General features: G+C 39.1%; 4 protein-coding genes across 7 annotated transcripts; 3 read left to right on the forward strand and 1 right to left on the reverse strand.

Annotated features, from left to right (window-relative positions):
• Positions 1 to 339: 339 nt before the first annotated feature.
• LOC135653236 (uncharacterized) lies at positions 340 to 3,160 on the forward strand. Its single transcript, XM_065174984.1, has 8 exons — positions 340 to 498; positions 570 to 716; positions 817 to 914; positions 2,307 to 2,379; positions 2,460 to 2,520; positions 2,620 to 2,705; positions 2,797 to 2,886; positions 2,967 to 3,160. The coding sequence occupies exons 1-8, from the start codon at positions 403 to 405 to the stop codon at positions 3,027 to 3,029; spliced, it is 714 nt and encodes a 237-aa protein (XP_065031056.1). The 5' UTR covers positions 340 to 402; the 3' UTR covers positions 3,030 to 3,160.
• Positions 3,161 to 3,827: 667 nt separating this feature from the next.
• Positions 3,828 to 9,217, forward strand: LOC135653234 (uncharacterized). Of its 2 annotated transcripts, none has more exons than XM_065174981.1 (4): positions 3,828 to 5,428; positions 5,536 to 6,972; positions 7,662 to 7,776; positions 8,587 to 9,217. In XM_065174981.1, the coding sequence occupies exons 1-4, from the start codon at positions 4,439 to 4,441 to the stop codon at positions 8,796 to 8,798; spliced, it is 2,754 nt and encodes a 917-aa protein (XP_065031053.1). In that variant the 5' UTR covers positions 3,828 to 4,438; the 3' UTR covers positions 8,799 to 9,217. The 2 variants fall into 2 exon arrangements, with proteins under 2 accessions (XP_065031053.1, XP_065031054.1); XM_065174982.1 differs by having other exon boundaries at positions 3,856 to 5,428; positions 5,536 to 6,966.
• Positions 9,218 to 9,569: 352 nt separating this feature from the next.
• Positions 9,570 to 13,339, forward strand: LOC135652487 (succinate--CoA ligase [ADP-forming] subunit beta, mitochondrial-like). 3 transcript variants are annotated; one of them, XM_065173446.1, is made up of 5 exons: positions 9,577 to 9,853; positions 9,958 to 10,067; positions 10,741 to 10,818; positions 11,453 to 11,614; positions 11,897 to 12,144. In XM_065173446.1, the coding sequence occupies exons 2-4, from the start codon at positions 9,970 to 9,972 to the stop codon at positions 11,532 to 11,534; spliced, it is 258 nt and encodes an 85-aa protein (XP_065029518.1). In that variant the 5' UTR covers positions 9,577 to 9,853; positions 9,958 to 9,969; the 3' UTR covers positions 11,535 to 11,614; positions 11,897 to 12,144. The 3 variants fall into 3 exon arrangements, 2 of the variants coding, with proteins under 2 accessions (XP_065029518.1, XP_065029517.1); XM_065173445.1 differs by having other exon boundaries at positions 9,581 to 9,853; positions 9,953 to 10,067; XR_010502136.1 differs by adding an exon at positions 12,163 to 13,339 and having other exon boundaries at positions 9,570 to 10,067; positions 10,741 to 11,614; positions 11,897 to 12,016.
• A 450-nt stretch (positions 13,340 to 13,789) lies between these two features.
• LOC135653235 (long-chain-alcohol oxidase FAO2-like) lies at positions 13,790 to 17,397 on the reverse strand. The gene is made up of 3 exons (XM_065174983.1): positions 17,143 to 17,397; positions 16,233 to 16,505; positions 13,790 to 15,625 (listed from the first exon to the last, which is right to left on the reverse strand). The coding sequence occupies exons 1-3, from the start codon at positions 17,377 to 17,379 to the stop codon at positions 13,883 to 13,885; spliced, it is 2,253 nt and encodes a 750-aa protein (XP_065031055.1). The 5' UTR covers positions 17,380 to 17,397; the 3' UTR covers positions 13,790 to 13,882.
• Positions 17,398 to 24,299: the final 6,902 nt, after the last annotated feature.

A 24,299-nucleotide genomic window follows, 5' to 3' on the forward strand; every position in this document is an offset into this window, starting at 1 on the left:
CGGGTAGCTCTAGTATAACTTTCAATCGATTTTGATTAGGAATCGAAAGGACTTCGTTCGGATATACTCCTCAGCTAGTTTTACATAATCCGGACAAGATACTTTGGGTCCAGCCGTCTCAGGTCGACCGGGTTCAAGATCGTACAATGTGAAGGAAGCTAACTAGAAAATCTCGGTTGGGTTCAAATCGATGTTATCTCAATTGAACCGGGTTGGAACCATTCCTGCTGCCCTTCGTGACCATAAGACCATCTTAAACAAAACAAAACCGAGTGCTTTTGTTTTCTTGTTTTCAAAAACACGGAAGCAAGAACGATGTTGGTGATCCGGAGCCGCTCGGTCACTTATGATGGATAGCGCTGGCTCCATCTACCCAGCTGAGGCAGGCACTCGAAGCTCGTCATGGCTGCCATGATCGTCCCTTCCGCCGCTGCAGTCATGGTGAAGACCTTCACGCTGAGGAGGCGGCAGAATAGGAGAATTCTATGCGTCGGCTGGGCAAGTCACCTCCCTCTTCCTTCTTTTTTGGGGGGGAGGGTAATTTATGGGTCCTTTCATCCGTTTTGCAGGACCCTGAAGGTATACTCGGGCCGCCCCAGCGTGGCCACATCGCGCGGCTCGATCTGAAGCGGCAGCTGGAGAAGGACGCGGTCGCCCGGGAGACCTTCGACCGCCAGCTGCGAGAGGAGCGGGAGCAGCGCCGCAAACGTCGAGAGGTCTCGGACGCATTTCCTCATCCGTCTCATGTGCTTTTTTCAGCTGCTTCGGTTGAGTTATCGCTCATCATTCTTTGTTCTGTGCTGTGCTTGTCGCTAGACTCGTGTGGTGCCGGAGACGACCGAGGGACTGATAGAGTACTTTCTCGACACTGAAGCGCGGGACATCGAGGTGGAGATCGGGAGGTTGCGGCCCCGGTGAGCTGCTGACTGCTGTCCTTTTTGATCTATGACCATTTAATGCAGTGAACAGAATTAGCCAAGTCTCTGCCATTTCATGTTGGCTATCAGATGGCTAATGCAGCTCTCCTTTCTCTTTTTCCTCGATTTTGATATCTGAAAGGAAAATGATTCAGTAAAAGCATGAATAGATTAGATGGAGTTACCAAGTTTGAAGTGGACAAAGATGAATATAGCATTTAACTAGTTGGTTTTGAGATGAGAATTGAAATATATAACTCCGAGAAAACAAATTTGGGACTACTTTTCTAGATTTCTTAGTATCTCAGGACAATGACTAATTAACTTAGATTTAGTTTAAGGATTCTTGTAGCTTCAGCCATGTGTTTGTTGATTTGATGCAAAGAACTAAATCTGGTTTAGTGTATATATTGAACTCGATCATCACTTGCTTAGGGCTGAAATAAGGATCAACTTGTCTAGACATAGCAATCTGGAAAGTACATTAGACATCTTTTCATTTGGTTTTTCACTAATATTTTAGTTCATTTAGATTATGCATGCATTTTCCCATGTTATTGTGTTGACTACTATGCATTAAAAAATATATCAACTTGAGAGTTTCAAAAGGAAGGTGAGTAAATTTTTTTTTATAAAGGAAACCAAGTCGGATAAAAGTTATTTGCTGGTTTCTAGGTCTTTAAAATTCCAACATTCTAACTCAGCTTCAATGCTTTTATTCTGCATCAGTAGCTTGAAACAAAATCTTAGACAATTAATGAAATTGAGAAAAATAAGTCTCGTTTGAGACTTTTATTTTCTCTCACTGCTTCTACATTCAGTGTTATATGGAGGAGCTGCTCTTGCCCGATACAATAATTGGCTAAAGCACTGACCCAAAATTCGCGAGTCTAGAATTACCCACTTTTTGTTGGACTAAACTGGAGTATTAAAATGAGGATTCTAACTCACGACATTGTGGGATGACATGATCGATCAAGGCACCAGGTTAACAGGTTGAGGCCTGGTTGGTGAAAGAAAATTGCTCGAATGCAATTCTTTTATGAATGCCATTGCATCTAAAGGTTAGACCTATAGATGAGACCAGATGCATAATTTTATATTTTCAACATGAACTGGTCCAATTTGCTTTGTTGTATTGGTTCCTAGCTGGAACAGAATTCCCTGTGGAAGATCAATTGACATGTTCTTTGAACATTTATACATTTTTGTACCTTGATTCATCTGGCACATGTATGAAATTAATAACATCAATTTCAAAAGGTGAAAGAATCTTGTTTTTATTTCAGATTAACCACATACAATGCAAATAATAAGAATCTTATCATAGTTATACAGCTAATTTTACCATGACTCAGTGGATAATGCGAGTGCCTACATGATGTGTAGGTTAAACAAAGAGTTTTTTGATCACCTACGAGTTGAGCTTGGACAACTCCGTTTTGCAGTCAATAGAACTACGGTATTACTAGATGAGCGACTTTTTGTCCGTGCAAAAAACAATCAAAGTGCAGTTTGAGTTACATTATTATTTGTGCGCAGGAGATGGAGGACAGGTTGATTGAGCTGGAAGCAATGCAGAAGGTCTTGCAAGAGGGCACAGGTTCTTTTACTTTTTGGCATTCCGGAGCTCAACTTGCATATGGCATCAAATTTCGCTGTTTCCAAACTGATTTTGTCTTCCTGTATCTTGTTGCCTCAGAAGCATATGATAAGATGCAAACTGATCTCGTATCAGCCAAAGAAAGGCTTATGAAAATACTGCAGTCTAAAGACAGGAAATCAACTGTAAGATCAGCATGTCGGATCCACACACGCTGATAATTATTTTGATACTGTAATCACCAAGTTTGATGGTGCGGTTTTTCCTTGTGAGCAGTTGCTCGAGATGGTTGAGAGGAATGAGCTGAGCAGATCTATTTTGGCGCTGCTTGACGAGAACATAGCGAGCGCGATAAGTAACAATCAGGTTGCTCATATGTCACTCTCTTTGCTACCTTTCACAATTGGCTTCTTCTTCACTTACACAGTTGATGGTTCACTTTGCAGAAAGAAGCTGCAGCTTTTATGGAGGATGTGCGTTCAACTATTCTGAAGTATATGACAGTATGATATATGCAAACTCATTCTTTTGTGAACTTGAATGCTCCATTGTTCCTGCAAATTTTATGTATGTTATGTCGTCAGATGTTTGTGTAGCAAGTTGATGGCGAAGCATGAAGATTCTCTCAAAATTACCTTTAGCTGACTATTTTTGTTGTTGATTGTTATTTGTGTTTAATGTGATTCAGAATAGTCTACCAATGCAGTTTCAGTTTCTGACGAAGGCAAACATAAATAGTCTTACCATAAAAAATGCTTAATCTAAATCTTTAAATATATGTATTTTCCATTAATGATGATGAATGTATCTATAAAAAATGTGTCTTTTACATGAAAAAAGGGAAGGTTAAGGAAAATTTATCTTGCATATTTTTCCTATTCATATTCACCTTTGGATTAACCTTAGTTAAGGTAACCATGATATTAATATTTAGGTTCAGAGGTTTCTGGAAGTCATATGAACCTTTTGAGGGGTATTATCGTCATTTTGTATCTGACAAGGGATACGTAGGTAAATAAAGCTGTTCTTCTTGGCGAGTTGGGCTTTGATCTGTAAAACGCTTCTCCACGAAGCAATCCGCGGGGGGATTTCACGTGTGACCGAGCCTGGATTCGGGAATTCGAGACCATAGGTTGGCCGACGCGTGTCTACGTTGCAACAAAGTGGGCTGGACCCACCGTATTGTGCGTTGAATCGGTTGACGAAGCTCGGAACCGTGTCTGGGATCACACTGCGAGACGCACCCATCAAGCCCCACCGAAACGGAAAGCGGTCCCGCAGCCGCAAACACGTGTCAGGCTCCAAGCGTCTGCAGACGGTGTACCGCGATGCACCGGACACGTGTCCGTCGGGGGGGAATAGTTTCGTCATTTCGCCTATGGACTCCACCCTCAAAAGTCGCGTCTGCTGCTCCGCCGAACCACTGTTGGAGCTCAACTCCAGGCCTGTTATCCCACTAATGCCATCTGCTAACGCCTCGCCACGTAGTGGATTGATCTAACCCGCGGCGCATCCGATCAATGCTCCTAGAAAAATCCCCCGCCGTTTAAAATCCCGCGAGGGGCGGAATAAAATCCCCAAACTTTTGACGTTCGATCTTCATCAGACGGTTCCCGTGAATCGGCGGTGCCCATTAAAAGAGAGGCCCGAAACCAAACCCTAGCTCGGTCTCTCTCTCTCTCCACCCCACCGCCGACGACGTGACGCGCTTCAACTACCGTTACTTTGCCCCTTCTTTAGATCGTGATCTTGCGAGGGAAGGCGAAGAGGAAGAGAAGGAATCTGAATCGGCGTCGTAGTATTTAAATCTTGAACTCAATTTAAAGAGGGGGAAAGGGATCGAAACGATCGGATCGGAATTTGGCCATGCGTGGGTGTTAGGAATCGACGATGAGGGGGTTCTTTAGGGGAGGAGAATATGGTTGTGACGCGGCGGCACGCAAGGCCGGAAAGCAATAACGCGGCGCGGCTGAAGCTGTACAGGGCGGCGGAGGCGGAGATAGGGTCGCGGGTGTTCCCCCTGCCGGCGCCGCCTCCGGCGCCCATGCCCTCGGTGGGGGCCCGGCGATCAACGAGGGTGTACGTCGCCAAGGCATCTTCCGCATCCGCGGCCGCCAATGCCTGCGGCGACGGCGACTCCAGGGTTCTCCGTTCCGGGAAGCGGTCCGCTTCATGGAAGAACAGGGATGAGTGGTTGGGGGCCTTTGGCGGCGATGCGACGGCGGATCTCCGATGGTGGCAAGGGGAGGAAGGGGAAAAGCGTGATCTTGGTGGTCCGACTGTGCGGAACGACGCGGAGGCTTGCGCTGGTGTGGTCGTGACGGAGTCTCCGGAATTTGACGTTCCCAATGACAATTTGGATTCTCCGCAAGGGAAGAAGTTTGGGATAGTTTATCGGCGTAAGCGGCAGAGGCAACTTCAGAGTAGTGCGGTGTTATCATCTTTGTCCGCGGGTGATGGGACTGCCGAGATAGACAGAAGATTTGGGTTGTTTTTCAGTCGGAAAGGTTGCAGGAAGAGGCTAAAGGTGGCGCCTTTATACGAAGGAATCAAATGCGAACCAGCAAATGTTGACATGGACCCTGTGGAAACCTCGATGAAGAGAAGAGTTTCGAAAAGAGAGCTTAGGGCTGCGGTATCTGCACTTAACTTTGCAAAGAAGATCGGCATTATGGAAGATAGTTTGTGCACTTGCATCGGTGGTCCTGTGGTGCTCTTGCTGCTTGTGGAGCTCTCGTGCTTGGGCAGTTCACTTTTCTTCTCGAGACTCCTGATTGCCATCCTTAGATGGACGAGGAGGGCCACGGTGTCAGTTCGGGAATTTGCTTTCTTCCTACTATCCGGGTCCTTGGCAAGTGTCTTCTCTCAGCAGGGAGTCCACGTATTACCAATCCGGTGGCACAGAGATGTAAGTTTGTTCTCTTTAGATGTTTATTCTCAGTTTTTTGCTTTCAATATTGATATCTGGTATGCCTAAATGTTTGAGTGCACTTCTCTTCCTATATTTTGTTTCAGAATAATCTGTTCACAAATGCTCTACCTTCTTTCGGGCTATGCAAGATTTATGGTGCGCGACTGTCTGTTCCATTAGTATGGCTTGATTTTTCAGCCCTTCCGTTCTACTTTAGGAGCTTGCACATCAGCATGCTTGTTGGGTCCCTTTATTTCCCTTGTGTTCTTAAGAGGCACTCAATGTACTCGCATCCTGATCCCTCTGCAATGGTTGATACTGGACAAACTATTAGTCATACTCTCAAGGAGGCAGGTTATTTGGGAACTAAACTTTCGGGTACCCATGTTTTTGAGAAGCACAATTCTAAGAATGATGCTTACAAGTCCATTACACGAAACACAACTATTTTCTGTGGTTCAAGGCTAAGCATGCTTCGCAGAAAGAGAAGTTCCTCTAGATTTTTTAGAAGTCGGAACCCGTCTTTGATGAGTTCTCATCCAGAGGCCCCACTATCATTACACTCTAGCCAGAGTGGTTCTAGCAGTTCTTCTGAAGCTGAAGCAGGTTTTCTACCGGAACCCATGATAAGGCCATTATTTATTGAAGTGCCTGATGCCTGTGCTGAGGACTCGTTCAGTTGCAAAGATGAGAGTGATGTGTCAACTCCTATCAGTTTTCATCGGAAGCAGAGGAAGTCTGCCAAGAAGAGCCCCGTAGAGCAGAATAGGGAACTGAAATCTGCTTTGGCGGAGGTGAAGCAGAACATAGACTCTGTACATTGCAATGCAAATGTCTTAGTTACTGATGCTGACAGGTGTTGGAGAGAGGAAGGTTTTGAGGTCATGTTGTTGTTGGCCTCTAAGGAATGGTGTATAGCAGTTAAATCACAGGGTGAAGTGAGGTACTTGCATAGGCCTCTGGATATGAGGCCTTGTTTTGTCAATCGATTCACTCATGCCTATATGTGGGCTGGAGATGGTAGGTGGAAGCTTGAGTTTTTGGATAAGTGGGATTGGCTTGTGTTCAAGGAACTGCACATGGAATGTCATGAGCGAAATATGCAGATGTCCTCCAGGATGATTCCTGTGCCCGTGTTTAAGGAGGTCCCTGGTTATGAGGATGATGCTGGAGCTACTTTTGGGTGCCCTGGTGAGTACATCAGAATGATGGATGATGAAGTTCAGCGGGCTTTATCAAGCAAAATTGCTATGTATGATATGGACTCAGGGGATGAACAGTGGCTCATTAAGTATAATTCTAGCATTCTACATATAGAGACTAGTGAATTTGTTGATATTACAAAAGACAGTTTTGAGGAAATAATTTATGCAATGGAGAAGGATGCTTACAGCAATGTGGATGATGTATTTGACAAGGAAAAAGCATTAGATCTTTATCAGCATTTCGGAAAGAGGGAGATGTTGAATGCCATCTATGACTATTGGATAAGAAAGAGGAACAAGAGACATGCTGCTTTAGTTAGAGAGTTTCAGGTATCTGTAAGTATTATATTTTTCTTTTTCTTGTTCTTTTTTGAAGTTTTATAGCTCGTAATTAAGTAGCAAAATCAAGTTTACTATTTTACTGGTTGCTTCCGTTATCTATAGTTTATTATTGCTGGCAAGTTGGCTGGGTACAGTTTATTGTGGATTTTTTTTCACTTTGCTAATATATGGTTTAAGTGCTGACAACTCTTGTGGTTTTAATAAATTTTTCATCAAAAAGCCCAAGGTTTGATGCCCACTACAGCTGCAGTGTTGATTTTTTTTGTTTGATGAAGTTTTTATGGTTTTTAATTGAATAAAATTGTTAATGACTTGATCACAACTCTTGGTTCATTATTTCTATTTTCTTTCTTGTGAGAGTTCATTGCAAAATTTTATTGCATCATCTGTACTATGAATTTCCTCATCGTGAATTTTCCTCACAGTGGATTAATGTCTAACATGTTCTGGTTTTAATTATCACCTATAAATGTAATGATCATGCATCAGTATCATGTTTCACAACTTTTCTGCGATTTGTCTAGTCTGAGGACAACATTAATTGTTCTGTTGATACCCTTTGTGCTTAAGATGCTGGTTGCTTGAATAATTCACTTCTCGTTTTTTGGTAATGATTTATGTTAAACTCTTTTTTGGTTTTGACTTATTGTCTGACTTGGTGCCCTTAATATACTTTTCAACAGGGTCCACCTTTGCGGAGGGTGCAGTTGGCACATAAACCATTTCTGCGCAAAAAAAGATCTACCAAGAGACAACGAGTACAGACACCAAGAGCAAAGCCGGAGGTCATTTCACAAGGTTTGTTTTGCCTTTCCTGGAGAATGAGTCTATAAAATCAAATATAGATGTCTCTCAAAATTATGGTTGGAAGATATCAGTTTAGTGTGCTGACTCATGCATTTTTTTTCTAAATATAATCATTTTACAATATTAATTTTAGTTGGCATTTAGTTTTTGCTCATCTCTAAAATATCAATGAGTTAAATGAGGAAACACTTCTAGAGATTGAAGAACAAAACATGACTCCTCCATAGTTGTTTTGATATCGTTAATCGTTTGGCTAAAACTGAATCATGTCTGTTGGTTTTTACTACAATATATTTGTCTATTATTTGGGTTAAAGCTGATGTCTCATATATAATCTGTTATTTTTTTTCCTTGGTTTTCTTGTGGCCTTTTCTTAGTATCATCATTTTATATTTATGCTATTTCAAATGTTGTATTTTTTGCTTTTGGCAAAATCCAAATCGAAATGTTTCATGTGTATTGAGTTTGCAATTCATTGCTTTGAAAATGACACACCCGCTTGTTCTATATTAAGTTCTTTGTTTAGGGACCCGAAACTGATTTATCCAGAAGACTTTTTAGATGTTCAATATGATTCCTTGGTTACTCTCAATTCTTTCCTTTTATTATGAAACGGTGAACTTTTATCCATCCTTTTTTCTCTCGCTCAGAAGTTTTTTTTCTGACATTTTGTAAGAATATATTTAGAGACCAGCTGGTTGCATTTCCATCTTTAGACAATTTTAGGAGTTAATTTGTTATCTATTTTTTTTGCTTTTCTGGTACATGTGATTTTAATTGGTAGTGTCAATTGTATTATAGCTGGGACAAACGTGGAAGACTTGCAAAGGGTTCAAGAAGCTGAAAATGCTGCAAACCGAGCTGTGGAGTTTGCCATTCATCTACGGAATAGAGCTCAAATTCTCATGGCAAATGCTGAGCTCGCAGTTTACAAGTCTGTCATGGCTCTCAGAATTGCTGAATCCATGGGGGCATCAGATTCACCTGATCTTGCTTCATTCATTCTGGACTGAGCGCAAAGGGATTTCCAAATGCTTATATAGCAAGCACCATCCATGTCCACTGCGGCATTGGGAGCTCCTGATCTTGCTTCATGCATCTTGCATTGGTCACCGGAAGCAGAGAATGTACAGGAGCTTCTATCAATAGAACAAAAATGAAGAAAATAACACTGTTGTTCTTTCAATAGATTCTTTGTTTTTGGTTTCCTTTTTTTATGTGCTGCCAGATGCTTCTGGCTGATTAAGGAAGGTTGATAGGGCTGTTTTCTAAGCCATTTTTGAGGTCGGTTTCCTGAAATTTATGCGAATCGGACCGTAAGCCTCTGTATAAAATGATAGTTGGTTGTAGCTTTTGTAAATTGTACCAGTATCACATTGCATTTGTACTCCTTTTATCTTTATGATGGATGAGAAGGGAATTCAGACTGTCACTAACAGTATAAAATTCAGCTGAGTGCTGTTTCCTTCCTATCACTGAGATTCTGAGCTGCCTGTAGCCCATCTCGGTGTTAGCTTCTGGTTTTACTTTCTTCATCAGTTAATTGAAACTTGAGTTCTACTTTAGAAACTGTTGGTTTGGTTTCGATCCTAAGACAGTTTATGTATGAATATTGATTAGTGTTCGTAGTGTGATGCAATACACACTTATATATGAACAGTTTCACACATTTAATTAGTTTTATCTGATTAATAATTATATTTGTGATATTTTTGTTGGTCATTATGAATGAACGTATGAAGAAATCATCTGTGGATCCCTCAATAGAGGGAAACGGAAGCGTCGTTGGGGCCTTTCCGTTAAATAGGGGCGAGTTGTAGGACTGGCAATTAATGCTTTTCCCGCGAAGTCCATGACCGGAAGTGAAACGAAAGGAAACGCGTGGCGATGAGAAGGAAAGAGAGTTTATTAGGGTTCGCGTTCTTCTCTCCTCCGCTTTCTCCACCTCTCTTCTCCTCGTTGCGATCTAGTCGCGAGGAACCGGGAGGGGATCTCTCAAGAAGCTAATGGCCTGGTCTCTCGCCCTTCAGAAAAATCGGCAGGTGGCAGCAGCTTCACGGGTACCCAGGTCTATACCCCCTAGGCGTTTCATCCTGCCGCTCTCCTTTTATTGGCCTTCTCCTAATTTCAAGATCGGAAGCTTTAAATGCTTGGGAACCTGGTCTAGATCAGGGCGCTGAATTGATGAGCGAGCATGGGATAAATGTGCCAAAGGGAATCGCTGCTTCATCTGTTGAAGAGGCTAAAGATGTTGCTCGATCTGTTTTCCCAACGAGAAAGAGGTGTGTTTCTTGTCTTTCACAGTCCCCATGAAACGGACATTTCCCTGTTTCCATCAAGTTTTACTTGAATGTTTAAAAATCATATGTGAGGCGAAGATCATGGATCATGTTGTTGGTTTTTATGACCATTTCATGCTCACCTTACATGGTGATGTATTGAGTACTCGACAAGGGGCATGGACTTCCCAATTTGCTCCAAATATATATGCTGCTATGAAAGAGCTGCCCATTTTATCTTGAATGTGGTCTTCAGCTGACTTTGCCTGATATTTATTTGGGTAGATAATTGTCAGATTCCTCGGCGTGTTTACATGATGTTACAACTTAAAAAGTTCGGTCAACCATCATATGATCACGTTTCTCATGTTATAATTGTAAAAGTGATCTGTTTGTAAAAATCGAGGAAGCATATCAAAATCGAATAATAAAAAAGGAACATCTTGTGAGATGGAAACGTTTGTTCACATACTTAAGATATTATTACTTATGGTACACATTATCTCGTTTTGAAATGTATTTTTTTGGTCTATATTTCAAATTTTGTTTTACTATTTCCAGCTGTATATATTAGGATGTTTCAATTTTTCCTTTTTCTGTTTTTACATATTGATCATCCTGAACAAAGTAACTTAGAAGATTGTGTGTTTTTCTTTAATTTAATTGGATTTTCCAGATATTGTGGTCAAAAGCCAAATCCTTGCTGGTGGCAGAGGCTTGGGAGCCTTCAAAAGTGGACTCAAGGGTGGAGAAGGTATTGTTAAGACTGAGGAGGTCACAGATATAACTGGCGAGGAATGTCCTTTATCGCTATCTTTTAATTGGCAGGCATGCTATATTCATCTATCCACTACTAGTTTACCATTAAAAGCATGGAACCTTGTGTTACATAATCCAAGCCTACAAAATGCAATTCTATTGTGCCCTATCAGTTACTCTGTAATGGACATAATCCATGACAGATTGCTAGATAAATATATTTGTTCTTTGCTTTGTGTAAAGAAATGGATATCTGATTGCAAAGTCACACTAGAGATGTGGGGTATGTTTGTTGTATTGCTAAGACCTTAGAACACTACGCATCATAACATGCTCCTACAGAGCAAATCTTGAATAGGTATCAAGAGATAAATGTATCATATTTTAATGTGTAATTTTGTTTTATATGGTTAGGATGTTAAAATAATTTGTGTAACGCTTTTGAATTGGAGATAAGAGGTTGAGGCTGTAAGGAAGTTAAGAATCACAAAGTGCTACTTTATGTGCTTTGGGTTCTTAAGTATATAATGGTACAGTACATCCTTAAGATCATGTGCTGCTCTTCCAAGATACATTTTCATTCGCATTTGGCACATTCTTTTATTGTGGACCATCTTTTTCTTCTGCAGGTTGCCGCTGCCAACGCCGATCTCAGTTATATTGGTCTTGATGGAGAAATCGGGTGTATGGTCAATGGTGGATTGGCAATGACTATGATGGATATAATACGACTGCAAGGTGGTACACCTGCTAATTTACTTGATGTTGGTGGCGATGCATTGGAAAGCCAGGTTCAGATTATAATATAATGACTGGTGTTTGTATTTGTTGAATTAAATTCTTAAATGCATACTCTTGATTTTTCTTTTAATGTATACTCTTCCTTGAGTAGATGATTGCAAAAGAAAATTTCTAAGATGTCTCACAGTTGTTTGGGTAGAACATGGAGACTATAACGCTAGTTATAGGAACATCTCATTCATCATCTCCTTTCTACAATTGTTTTTTAATTTATTATCATGAAAAGTTTCAAGTTACCTTTTCTAAATTTTTCTTGATAATTTGTTGCTCAGGTTGTACACATTTCATATTCTAACACCCAATGACAAAGTGGAGGCAATTTTGGTCAACATATTTGGAGGGATTAGAAATGCAACTTGATAGCAAGTGGAATTGTCAATGTACCCAAACAGGTACTAATCTGGCTTCTGACTGACATCGTTGTCTTTCAACTTCCATTAACAATCTTTTATAGCTTTAAGTACTTTATATGGACTCTATTTCCTTGTTAGTTTCACTCCTTAAATGTACAATTTCTTTGGACATCATTTGTTTTCAGAAAACTCTGTTACATGCTAAAATCTTCATTAAGCTCCAAAGTCATCTGATTGGAGCCTCCGATAGATATTCATCTAGACATGAATCAACTCAGGTTAGAGCTTGACTGGACCCTTTTTTTTTTTGCTTTATATGGTAATAGCATAATTCTTTACAAAGTTTTAGAAACATTGTGAATAAATAAATTCATTGTCACACAATTTTATGATTTTGGGGATATGATTAATATATGTCTGGTCGAGGGATGGTTAACCCTGGGTGCAACATTAAGCTCATTTCTTTTACACTAGATGAACTTATAGGTGAATAACTAGAATTACTCATCTTGGTTATCCTGGTGTTAGATTAGCATTACTTACTAATATGTTATTCATTGTGAAGTGAATAATGGTTAAAATTGTCAAAAAATAAGGGATAAATCATGTGATGCCCTTATCGTTAGCATTCATAAATGAAGGAATTTATGCAGAGAACAATTTCAATGAAGAGGAAATATAAAGTGATGCCCTTAAGATTTTTGACAAGATTCCAAGGGCAATCAATTTCTTTTTCATGACAAGATAACAGAGATTTGTGATGAAGTTGCATAAATCATTTAATGATAGGCGGTATATGCGACCAAGGGATACCATCTTAGTTTTAGTGAGATGGGTTATGATAATAGAAGAAGTAATATCACTAGGATTTTTGTTCTTGGTGGTGACCAAATCAAGTATGACATAATACTCCAAAACTGAGAATGGATATGCTGTAAATATAGCTGAGGAGCTTAGGACCTACAACAGACGAAGAGAGGCTGAAAAGTATATTGGATAGTAGAGATACGTGATTTTGTCTTCCAATGAGCAGAGTTATTTGAAAGAGTTTTGAAGGATGTACCTAAAATGCTGAAACAGTTTTGGAGGATGAACAAAGATGAGGCAAAGATCTATATAAACAAGGGGAAAGACCATGAGAAGCAAAACATGTAATGACAACAGAGGTTATTGTTGATAAGGCCATCTCGAGTAAAGATTACTGAGTTCAAACCAGAAGTAGGCACAATGTGTAGCCTTATATTTTCATTGTGTTTTTTCCTCTATCTCATTCCTCAAGTTTGACAATGAGAGGATTGAGAAAAGGATTTCATAATGAGAGATTATATTTTTATTTATTTTTATCTATTTTTTTATTTTTAAATTTTTTTTGATATATATATATATATATATATATATATATATATATATATATATAGTTCCGGACTGTCAGGCACCGATTATGGGCCTTCAGCGTTGTCGTAAGGCCAACGCCAACGTAGCTATCGTCCGGCGCCGTGTAGACTGCGTGCACCGACTGTCACTGTGCAGCGTTGTCGAAAGGCCAACGGCAACATAGCTATCGTCGTATCGGCATTTAAAGATGCATCTGTGCTTGTGCAAGACGACGGCACGGCGGTCCTGTTAAGAGCTGTTGGCGCATTTAAGAGCTGTCGGGGCTTCCGTAAGCGTTTGATCTTTTCTACCCTCGTAGGCCCCATTCATTCTTTAATCTTCCCCCATGCATTCTTCGTTTCCTAGGAGACTACACGTCGGTCTTTATCATATCTTTCACACACACACACACACAACACAACACAACCAGCAGCTCACTTAGCATAAGCTAATTATTTATAGAATTGCAGCTTCTTAAGTTGCCAAAACAACCCAAAGATAATATAGAGCAGCAATCAAACACCACCACACTCATGCCCTCTTCAGGTACTCAGCTATCCCCTCGGAGAGGCAGAAAGCAATGGCTTGGATGGTGATCATGGGATTGACCCCAACTGCAGTGGGGACTACACTCCCATCACACGCAAACAGCCCCCCTGCCTCCCAGCTCTCCCCTCTCTCATCCACCCCACCTTCCTCCTCGCTCGCCCCCATCCTGCAGCTCCCCATCTGATGCGCCGAGCAGTGTAGGGTCCACACATCGCTCCTAGACCTCGGACCACCCACACTGTCGATCCCATCCAAGAACTCCTCCAACTCCTCTTCCTTCATCCCTTTACATTTGATCCTTTGCCCGTCGCTCCTGTGAGTCCCCACCTCCGCCGCACCGGCCGCCACCAGAATCCTCAGAGCTCTCCGCAGCCCTTCCCTCAGATTCTCTTTGTCCGACCTATCTAACCGATACTTAAGCCTCCCCTCTCCCTCGATGGTTCCCGCTCCTCGGTCTCTTACCAGCGCAAAGACGTGTGCCGTTCGACTGTACCTGAACATCTTCTCCTTCATGTCCTTTCCTGACACCCATGGGAACAGGGTGGCAAACGATGCAGGCCCCAACACCGCCGTCTCTATGATCGAACGCGTCGCGTTTGAATTCTCGGAAGCTTTCACTTTGTGCAGTGAGGTGATGATCCCTCCTTCGAAGATGTTGCCCTTGAGGTCCGATACGGATTCCGGGAAGTAGCCCCAGGCAAGCAATACCGGGTGAAGACGAAGGTTCTTGCCTATGTTGGGGTTCCTGAGACCGCTGGCGACCATCAGTGGCGGTGTTAACAGAGATCCACAGGCAGAAATGGTTGCCTTGGCTTCGATCCTTAGCGTCTTGGTGATCGCGTTGTTCAATGTTCTTGCAATCAGTCCCAAACATTTCTTCTTCTTGCTGCTGCTGTCTTGCCTGTCCTCTTCGATTATGAACCTCTCGGCCTTGCATGCAGTGATGATCACTGCACCACGGTCGACCGCATCAACCAGCCAAGTAGTATCCGTGCCACGTTTATCTCCGCTCCTGCAACCATAACAGCATGTACCGCAGTAATGGTCCTCGGAAGAGTTTCTTGGCACCGACTCCACCTCGAGGCCCAAACTCTGGCATCCCCTTCGAAGAACTTGGTTCTGAAATCCTTCCTTGGTGCACTTCTCCGTGACACCAAGCCTTGCACAGACCGAATCCATGGCTGAGGTATAGGTCGGCGAGTCGAAGAGTCGAAGATGGTGTTCTTCTGCCCATTCCCTAAGCACAAAATCCGGTGTCCTAACACAAGCTGCCCAGTTAACAGCTGAGCCACCCCCCACCGTGGAGCCAGCCATGAGCATCATCTTCACATCAAGACTGCTTAAGATTCCACCGGCCTCATACAACTGATCCATGGACGGGGCTTCCAGAGCGGTGTAGTCTTCCGCCGTGAAGTAGTTGCCTTTCTCGACCACTACCACCTTGTGGCCGGAGCTCGCAAGCACTGCAGCAGCGACTCCACCACCGCAGCCGGAACCAGCTATGACAACATCACAGTTGATGGTATAGGTGTGTTCCCGAGGGTTGTCCGTGACCGCCAGGCCTTTCTCGATCAGAGATTGGCGGAGCGAGGAGTCCGTCTTGTCCATGGTCTCGATGATGCCTTTCTCAAGCGGCCTCTCTCCTCGAGACTTGTGTGGTTTCTCCTCGGAGGGAGTGTTGTACCCAATTGCTTTCCACGCTCTATTTTCCTCCTCTTCAGTAGTCTGCCAAGAAAGGACAAGGATGAAGCATCCTAGCAGAACTCATCTGTACACAAGTAACGAAAGAAGAGATTGCAACTCCCTACATACATACGAGCATCAAGGAAACACAAATTTGACTCTTTGAAACTTGCATATGATCTTAAAGTCTGCTCTTGCCTTGTTTTACATCAAAGATGATGTGACAGAGGCATCATAAATTGGGAAGCCAGTTTGAAAAGTGCTGATTAAGACTTAGACTTTTGGAAGGAGTTATCACAAGAACATCTACAAGAAATCAATGAAGTCACTTGATCCATTTAGGTTGCAGCTTATGGGAATTGGGTAGTAGTTTGAAACAAAAGATGAAGACACTTTGTCCTTTTAGGTCATGGCATAGCAAATTTCTTGCAACTTGCACATGAACATCACATCAAATTCTTGTGTCACTGTCCTTGGTTTCCATGAAGGAACATCTGACATCTAAGCATCTAAATACATGTATGTCCTGAATTGACCATCTAGGTTGTAATCCACAATATTTGCTGCCTAGAATTCTATGCAACATTAAAGTAATATGGAAGCCCTAGTTTTGGAAAGAAGAAACCAGAAGAGTTGGAGGAACATTTACCATAGAGTAGAAGACATAGAGACAGAAGACCTTGACTATCACAAACACCAGCCTCAGGAATATGAAGGACTTCTCCCTGTTCCATTTCATTAGAATGTGTTCTCTCTTCTCCACAGGCATGTCTGAGAACTTGTTGATGAATGGGAACCTCCATGACAGACTGAGAGATCCACAAAGGACAAGTGTGCCCAGCCTTGTAGCAAGGACCCATAGGACCAATTTAACCAGAGCAACAGCTTCCTTCTGGCCCCTCCTCACCAAGAGCTCTGCAACCTGTTCAAAAACAGTAAATGGTATTACTGACTGTAGTGAGGCCAACTCCGAAATCAAATTCAACCAGTACCAGATTTTTGTGTAAACACTGACCAACCCCATCTAGGCAAGAGAGAGAGAGAGAGAGAGAGAGAGAGAGAGAGAGAGAGAGAGAGAGAGAGAGAGAGAATTGAAGGACCAGCATTGGATGAGAAGACTTGACTTGAATCACCAGTCACCGGTCTTCCTTTGTAAGGGGCTCCCAACTTTCTCTAGGTTTGATTAGAGAGACTGTACTTCTTTATAGATTCTTTTATCATTTTTGGTAAGGTGATGGAATGAATGATGGAACCCAACCATGAAGATGGGATGGCTTCATGGTTGGTGGCTGTAGGTATGAACAGATCTCAGTTATCAAGAGAGTGCAGCCGGCGGCACACACAACCAACAAAATCCCATGGCAGATGCTGTCGTATTTAACATCCATGATACCAAGATCGAATCCATATAGGATCTTATTTCATGCATCTAAATCTAAATTAAAATAGAAGGAAAAATAGTTTCCAAACACACACAAGTCAAGGAGACAGAAAGAAACAGGGGATGGGCACTGTCAGAGAGGGAGAGAGAGAGATGGAGGCAAGGAAGAAAGGCGCACCTCATCCGGCACAGGGGAGTCGGAGCCGGAAGCAAGGAAGAAGGCCTCGACGGCCTCGTGGGGCACCTCATCCTTTCCACCACCGAGGCAGGCGGCCTCGATGGGCACGGTGGGTACGAAGGTCCCACACATGGCGGACAGCGTCCGCATCTGGGCGGCCGAGAGGCCATGGCGGTAGCCTCCCTTCTCCGCTCTCCTGCCTCCTCTCAGCAGCGGGTGGCCTCCCCTCCTCTCCATGCCTTCTCGCCGTCCTCCTTTTGGTCCATCGGAAATCGTATATATTATGAATTCGTGGGCTCGGCCAAAAGTCCTATCCCCACGTTGATGGCAACATCAGCAATAATTGTTTTTGAGTATCCATGATTAATATAATAGAATATATCTATATAATGTTTCCAAATCAGAACTTTATATAATACTTGGATATAAAATTCCCCACGAAAATCTCTATTATTTTTCGCATAAAGAGAATCTCTAATTTTTTTAATTGAATAAAAAGATCTTCAATTTAAAAAATGAAAATTAATAAGATCAAATAATATTCAAATATTTTCATTTATCTTAATAAAAATATAGAATATTTATAAAATTAATCTTTTATAAAATACAAATAAAATCATATTTTAGATGAATAAAATTAAAGTCATTAATTAAACTAATAAATGATAAGCATTAATCTTAAAAATTTTAAATTTTCAGGAAACCTTAGAAATAACTTACCAACACCTAAATGGTCATTTTCTTTTATATTTTAAGCTTTTAACACACACACATTATATATATATATATATATATATATATATATATATATATATATATATATATATATATATATATATATATATAAAATTTAAGAAAACCTTCTATATAGAATGTTATATGCATCAAAAGGTAACACAAATTCTGGGAAGAACCAAGGTTCTAGATTTGATATGGTAGAATAATTTCGATTCATTCCCATCCAATCAAAAATTTTTTTTTGATGAGTCTTAGTCTTAGTATTTTTATTAGTATTTTTATAAATTTCGGTACCGATATACATATCGGTCCAGTCCTCAATATCACTATTGTTCTCAATATCACTATTGTTTCTAAGGCAAAAATGAAGAATTCTATAATCCAAATATTTTCTATCCAGATTTTTATGGGTATCAATAAAATATCTTTTTTTTAGGTAATCATTAATAGTCATATTTAGCAATACATAAAACGATTCGGGTTTCAGTGTGTATGAGTCCTTACTATCCCCATAATTTATATATTCATATGATAAAAGATCATATCTGTAGTGTTTTTTAAATTTTTCTTTTTGACTCATCGATAAATCCACTGCACAAAAATTTTCATTCATGTAATGAATTAATCGGTCTTTTTCTTTTTTATATGAATACAATTTCATTGATTCTTTATTTTGAATAGTACAATGTTAATTTTAAGTAAAATTAAAATAAACATAATTTTATACATTTAAAAGATAGAAATAAATTATATATATATATTCACCTTAATTTAAGGTGAATTTACCTCCCCTTTGTGGTAAAAACCAATTAAATGATATTATAGAATGTTTTCTTAAATTTTGAGCACACAAAAATGAGTTTTTGAAATACTTGAGTTGTATTGTTTTTATGGGCTCTATTCAAAAATAGTGTAACTCACATCCTAATTTTTCTAAGAAACCTCATAAATAACTTACGAAGACCTAAATTATTATATATATATATATATTATTTGCAAACATATAAAATGACTGACTATTATTTATTATGACAATATATCCTCAATTGCAATGGTCAAAGCAGCTATGTCAAGAGGTAGTGTTAGAAAGTTATTTGTAGTAATTTACAGAAGATATATAGTTTCTAGGGGTTGTAGGTTCAATTTTGATAAGTTGTTAGATACATGACTTTAATGTTAATTTATAGTAACTATATAGTCTTTGACATGAAATAAAGATGACACATCCACATCCCTAAACCAATACATCATTGCCACTCGATTGGAAAGTCAACATTTGCCCCTATTCGATTGACACTTCACCATCACCTAACTGACACCTCAGCCCATCCATTCGACGTGTCATAAGAGATTCGAGCCAACATGGCAAATAGGGTGTCTTTGATCTATGTTAAGTTGTTACTCCTCATCTCTAGATTTAATGGATGATTTCATCACCTCATTTATGATCAATATAAAACAAGTAATAGTTTGATATATTTAACCATGATCCTAAACTCAATGATTGTTTACCACATGATAAAAGGCCCCCCAAGTACATCATCTCTCTCTAGAATACCAGTTATGCTCTTAATCGAATCATTCGAATCTCTTATTAGCTTAAGCATCAAAGAAGATTTCTGGGTCTCGGTAATGTCATTAAAAAAAAAAAGAAAGAGAGAGAGAATGTAATAAAATAGAGAGGAGGCGACGAAGGAAGAAAGTTTATGACATTTTGAACTAATTAATTGATCCAAATTGGTTAATCGACTCGAACCCAAATTAGTTCAAACAATCATGTGGGCAAAACTAGTATTTATAAAAAAAATATCATAAATAAAAACAATTACGAGGAATCAATTATTTGAGTTTTATGAAAGAAAAAAAATAGTCTTAGATAAAAATGATTATGAGAAAAAAAAATCTTAAATAAAAAAAATCATGTGGATAAAACGATTTTTAGTAAAATTATATAGTTGAAATCAAAGTTGATGTTTCCGGGCATGACAACTTCACTGCTGGTGGTTTCAAGCATCATAAGCAACCAGCCAACAGAAAAATCACCTGAACTCATCCAGCTTTCTTTCAAGTTGGTATGCACTCAGTTCATGTCAGAAGAAGAAGAAGAAGAAGAAGAAGAAGAAGAAGAAGAATATAAAAGAGAAGTGCCAAATCAGACACACTCCATCTCGCTTTATCCCGACCTGATCTGATCCATTTGTTAGAGTCGAAGCTGTGAGCACGAGAAGATGGTGGAAAGAAAGATACATTACAACCAACGCCGACACCGATCAATGGACGGTGCAGAGAATTGATCGCTCTTGTGAGCGTCAACCACAAAGAGGCCACCAAATTTCCTATGGAAAAGAGAATACTTTTAAGGTGTCAAGGCAGGTAAAGAATCCCTATCGTCCTCTCCAAACCACAACTCAATCAGCAGTGTCCGTTGATAACTAATTCTAGATTATATGATAATATATTATAAATCTAATTAGATTCTAATTATAATTATCAGTTAATATAAAAATTAATTATAATATTTTTTTAAAAAAAATCTTGATGAGAAAAACTCTCTTAATTACCATGATAGATACTTTGTTCTCGTCTATCTCTATAAGAATAGACCATCTTAAGGATGAAATAATAGTTATTGAGATTATAGATATATTCTTGCTATAAATAATAGAAGTGTTGCCTTTGACCCATGGCTCTAACATTGCCGCAATGGTAGAGTTTGCTGGCCACAGTCAACATTGAATGGACACTGAAGGTTATGATTCCTAGTGGCTACACGAAGAACGAGAATAGTCGTGATAGGTCGATGACACTCGATAGGAGATGCATGGCCATGGAGGCGTTAGACCCATGAGGAACCCGCGTGTGGTGAGAACAATTGTGTGCGGGCATGATAGGACAACACGACAACTAGCGAGGTCATCGATTGGGTTGTATGAGAATAGCCACCACCTAACATGATATCCATAGGCGACGAATGATCATGCACCACGATGGCCACATGCCTTGCGCAAACGAGATCGAAAGAGAAGGAAAAAAAAAATAGGGTTCATTTATTGAAATTATAATCTTGCCCTTATAAATATTTTAATTTTAGTTTATATTCTACCCTTCAACAACTACATATTTTTATTATTATATATCGTAAGAAAAATTATAACTTTATCCTTCAAAAACAAAAAAAATTAAACTCATCTCCTCAATTATAAAATTGACTAATTCAATTTATTTTAATCGGACTTGATCATGATTGTATTTTGATTGTTTGATTGGATTTAGATTTAATCAATCGAGTCTTGATCAAATTAAAAAAAAATAATTTTTGATCATTTTTTAACTTTAATCAATTTTATTTTTTAACTAATTTAATTGGATTGATAGTTAGCCTAATTTTAGTTATACCTAATTAAATAGGATTAATTGATATAATTTAGAACTTTATATAAAATTATAAAAATATATATATTATGATTTTTCTTTTATAATTTTTCATATGATATATTGATAAATTTTTAATTATTATTCTTAAATATTTATTTAGTATGACAATAATTACATACAATCATTATAACTCGTATTGGTAGTTGAACTTAATATAGTATTATTATGTTTATTAGACTTATTGACTTATTTTAAAATTCGTAATTATGTATAAAATATTTTTTTAACTTTTTTCAGAATTTAAATAAGTTAAATTATTTTTAAATAAAATTTGACGTTGATACACTTACAAAAGAGATAAAAGTTTTTTGAATAATATCGAAATTTATGTATCATAAATCTTGAACTATCATTATTTGATTTTGATTTTAATATTAAATTTTTTTTATAATAATAATATAATGATAGTCTTGAACATATAAGCACATATAAGAAACATCATTCATGCAGCACCAAGCTTACTATTCCAGTGTTCTTCTCTTTTAGCCTTTTGAATCCCTGTCATCCATTCTTTTTTATGTTCTTCAGGGTCTAATCATGATAAAGAGATCGGTATAAAGTTACTTAGTTCAATTTGTTTTTTTGGTTCTGATAAACTCCGGAGGATGCAAAGATGACTGAGTTGTTGAAGGAGAGGTTAGCTACAATGTTCAGTTCTAAGGCATTTGAAGATTAGTATTTGTAATTCCTATTTTATTATTTATAATTTATTTTTAAATTATTTTTTATAAATAGATATAAATATATTTTTTCTTTCTCATCGAAGAACGATATTGAGGGGGCAACGAGTGGGTTGGACAATATTGAGTGGTATCAATGGTGTCGAGGGATTGTTGTGTGGGCATCGACGACGATTTCAATAATGAACGAAGAGACATCGAAGGGATAACTAGCAACGTTCTTAACGAGCATTGGCAATAAAAATGAAATAGAGTTGTGGGAAAAAAAAAGGGGTGAAAAATTCAATAATACAAGGACTATAATTAGAAAAACAATATTTTATTATTTTTAAAAGAAATTATCAATAATAAGATATTTATCAATAGATTGAGTATTCTGCTTTTTTTTCCAATATCAAACAGGAAGGCCAAATTTCCGATATTAAAAATGTGACATTTGCATCTGCATTTTTGCTGCTGTTTCTCACCATAATTAAGATGTCAAGAGAGAAGCAACGCCTACAACAAGCTGGAAGACTGACGTATTGTGCTCATCATCATCATCACCAATGCTAATGGAGACAACATGTAAATTTGCCATGATTTCATCATTCAATGCTTTCACAATCATTCTGAACGAGCGCATTCCATCCATGCATCTGATTTATGGCTCTTAATTTCTTTCCTTATTTCTTCTACCATAGACTTTTGCATCAAAGATTCTTTTATCAGTAAAATTTTTAATTACATATTGGGTATTATGAAAAACAATTTGTCTTCTTTCATGCAGAATAATATAATTTGAGATTTTCTTGGAAAAATAAGAATATAAAGAGAATTCAGAGGAGGATACTGAAGAAATCTTACGGTTGATTGTTTTGTCGTTTATTTTACGTGTGAATAGCAAATCTGGTGGGTTTCGATGACGGCAAACTGTGTGTGTACCTGTCGACCCAACTCGAGCGAAAGATCCTATTCAACAACCAAGATGGCCACGTTGTCCGTGGGTCCCACCCCACTGTCACCTCTCTCTCTCTCTCTCTAAAGATCCAATTCAACAACCAAATGACCACGTTGTCCGTGGGTCCCATACCATTGTCACCCCCACTCTCTCTCTCTCTCTAAAGATCTTACTCATCCACCAAATGGCCACGTTGTCCATGGTACCCACACCATTGTCACCCCCCCTCTCTTTCTCTCTCTAAAAATCCTACTCATCCACCAAATGGTCACGTTGTCCATGGTTCGCACACCACTGTCACCCCCCCTCTCTCTCTCTAAAGATCCTATTCAACCACCAAATGGCCACGTTGTCCGTGGGTCCCACACCATTGTCACCCCTCTCTCTCTCTCTCTCTCTAAAGATCCAATTCAACTATCAAATGGCCACGTTGTCCGTGGGTCCCACACCATTGTCACCCCCTCTCTCTCTCTCTCTAAAGATCCTACTCATCCACCAAATGGCCACGTTGTCCGTGGGTCCCACACCACTGTCACCTCCTCTCTCTCTCTCTAAAGAACCTACTCATCCACCAAATGGCCACGTTGTCCGCGGTTCCCACACCACTGTCACCCCCCCTCTCTCTCTCTCTCTCTCTAAGGATCCTACTCATCCACCAAATGGCCACGTTGTCCGTGGGTCCCACACCACTGTCACCTCTCTCTCTCTCTCTCTCTATAAAGATCTTATTCAACAATCAAATGGCCACGTTGTCCGTGGTTCCCACACCACTGTCACCCCCCTCTCTCTCTAAAGATCCTACTCATCGCCACGTTGTCCGTGGGTCTCACACCACTGTCACCCCCCTCTCTCTCTCTCTCACAGAGTTTATTTCTTTGAAAAAAAAAATCGTTTTTTTGAATCTCCAGTTCAATATTGTTTCATCATCTTCAGCTGCCTTAACAACACATTTATATTTTTAATATATATTTTTTAAAAATCTTGAGTGAATATATAATTTATGGAATATTTTAAATGTTTAATAAATAAAAAAATAAAAATTTAAATTTAAATATGTATTGATGTGAGTAATATATAATAAAATTATATTTGAAAAGTTCATTAAATATTATATAATAAACTTATCTTTCTAATATTTCAAATATTTATTCAAGAATAAATAAATATATTTTGTTTTAAATATAAATAAAATAAAATAAAACAAAATAAATGAATGTATCTAATCTTAAAAAATTCATATGACCTAGATATATGATAAGTATAAAATATAATCATATAAATAAATAATTATAAAATAATTTTTAAAATAAAGAAATAAAACACCACATTATAGAAGGCATAAATCATATTAATTTCTTTAAAAC

This window comes from Musa acuminata, chromosome BXJ3-11 (genome assembly GCF_036884655.1).
Source record: "Musa acuminata AAA Group cultivar baxijiao chromosome BXJ3-11, Cavendish_Baxijiao_AAA, whole genome shotgun sequence".
Classification (NCBI taxonomy): Eukaryota; Viridiplantae; Streptophyta; class Magnoliopsida; order Zingiberales; family Musaceae; genus Musa; species Musa acuminata.

What these genes read in the sequence shown, in the direction of transcription:
- LOC135653236 (XM_065174984.1), top strand. Translation starts at nt 403, where the DNA reads ATGGCTGCCATGATCGTCCCTTCCGCCGCTGCAGTCATGGTGAAGACC. An exon ending in AGCGCCGCAAACGTCGAGAG is followed by an intron (nt 717 to 816) that starts GTCTCGGACGCA and finishes GCTTGTCGCTAG; the next exon opens with ACTCGTGTGGTGCCGGAGAC. An exon ending in GCGCGATAAGTAACAATCAG is followed by an intron (nt 2,887 to 2,966) that starts GTTGCTCATATG and finishes TTCACTTTGCAG; the next exon opens with AAAGAAGCTGCAGCTTTTAT.
- LOC135653234 (XM_065174981.1), top strand. Translation starts at nt 4,439, where the DNA reads ATGGTTGTGACGCGGCGGCACGCAAGGCCGGAAAGCAATAACGCGGCG. An exon ending in TTAGAGAGTTTCAGGTATCT is followed by an intron (nt 6,973 to 7,661) that starts GTAAGTATTATA and finishes ACTTTTCAACAG; the next exon opens with GGTCCACCTTTGCGGAGGGT. An exon ending in GCCGGAGGTCATTTCACAAG is followed by an intron (nt 7,777 to 8,586) that starts GTTTGTTTTGCC and finishes ATTGTATTATAG; the next exon opens with CTGGGACAAACGTGGAAGAC.
- LOC135652487 (XM_065173446.1), top strand. Translation starts at nt 9,970, where the DNA reads ATGAGCGAGCATGGGATAAATGTGCCAAAGGGAATCGCTGCTTCATCT. An exon ending in GTTTTCCCAACGAGAAAGAG is followed by an intron (nt 10,068 to 10,740) that starts GTGTGTTTCTTG and finishes TGGATTTTCCAG; the next exon opens with ATATTGTGGTCAAAAGCCAA. An exon ending in TGGACTCAAGGGTGGAGAAG is followed by an intron (nt 10,819 to 11,452) that starts GTATTGTTAAGA and finishes TTTCTTCTGCAG; the next exon opens with GTTGCCGCTGCCAACGCCGA.
- LOC135653235 (XM_065174983.1), bottom strand. Translation starts at nt 17,379, where the DNA reads ATGGAGAGGAGGGGAGGCCACCCGCTGCTGAGAGGAGGCAGGAGAGCG. An exon ending in ACTCCCCTGTGCCGGATGAG is followed by an intron (nt 16,506 to 17,142) that starts GTGCGCCTTTCT and finishes GTTTTTGAACAG; the next exon opens with GTTGCAGAGCTCTTGGTGAG. An exon ending in TCTATGTCTTCTACTCTATG is followed by an intron (nt 15,626 to 16,232) that starts GTAAATGTTCCT and finishes CTTTCTTGGCAG; the next exon opens with ACTACTGAAGAGGAGGAAAA.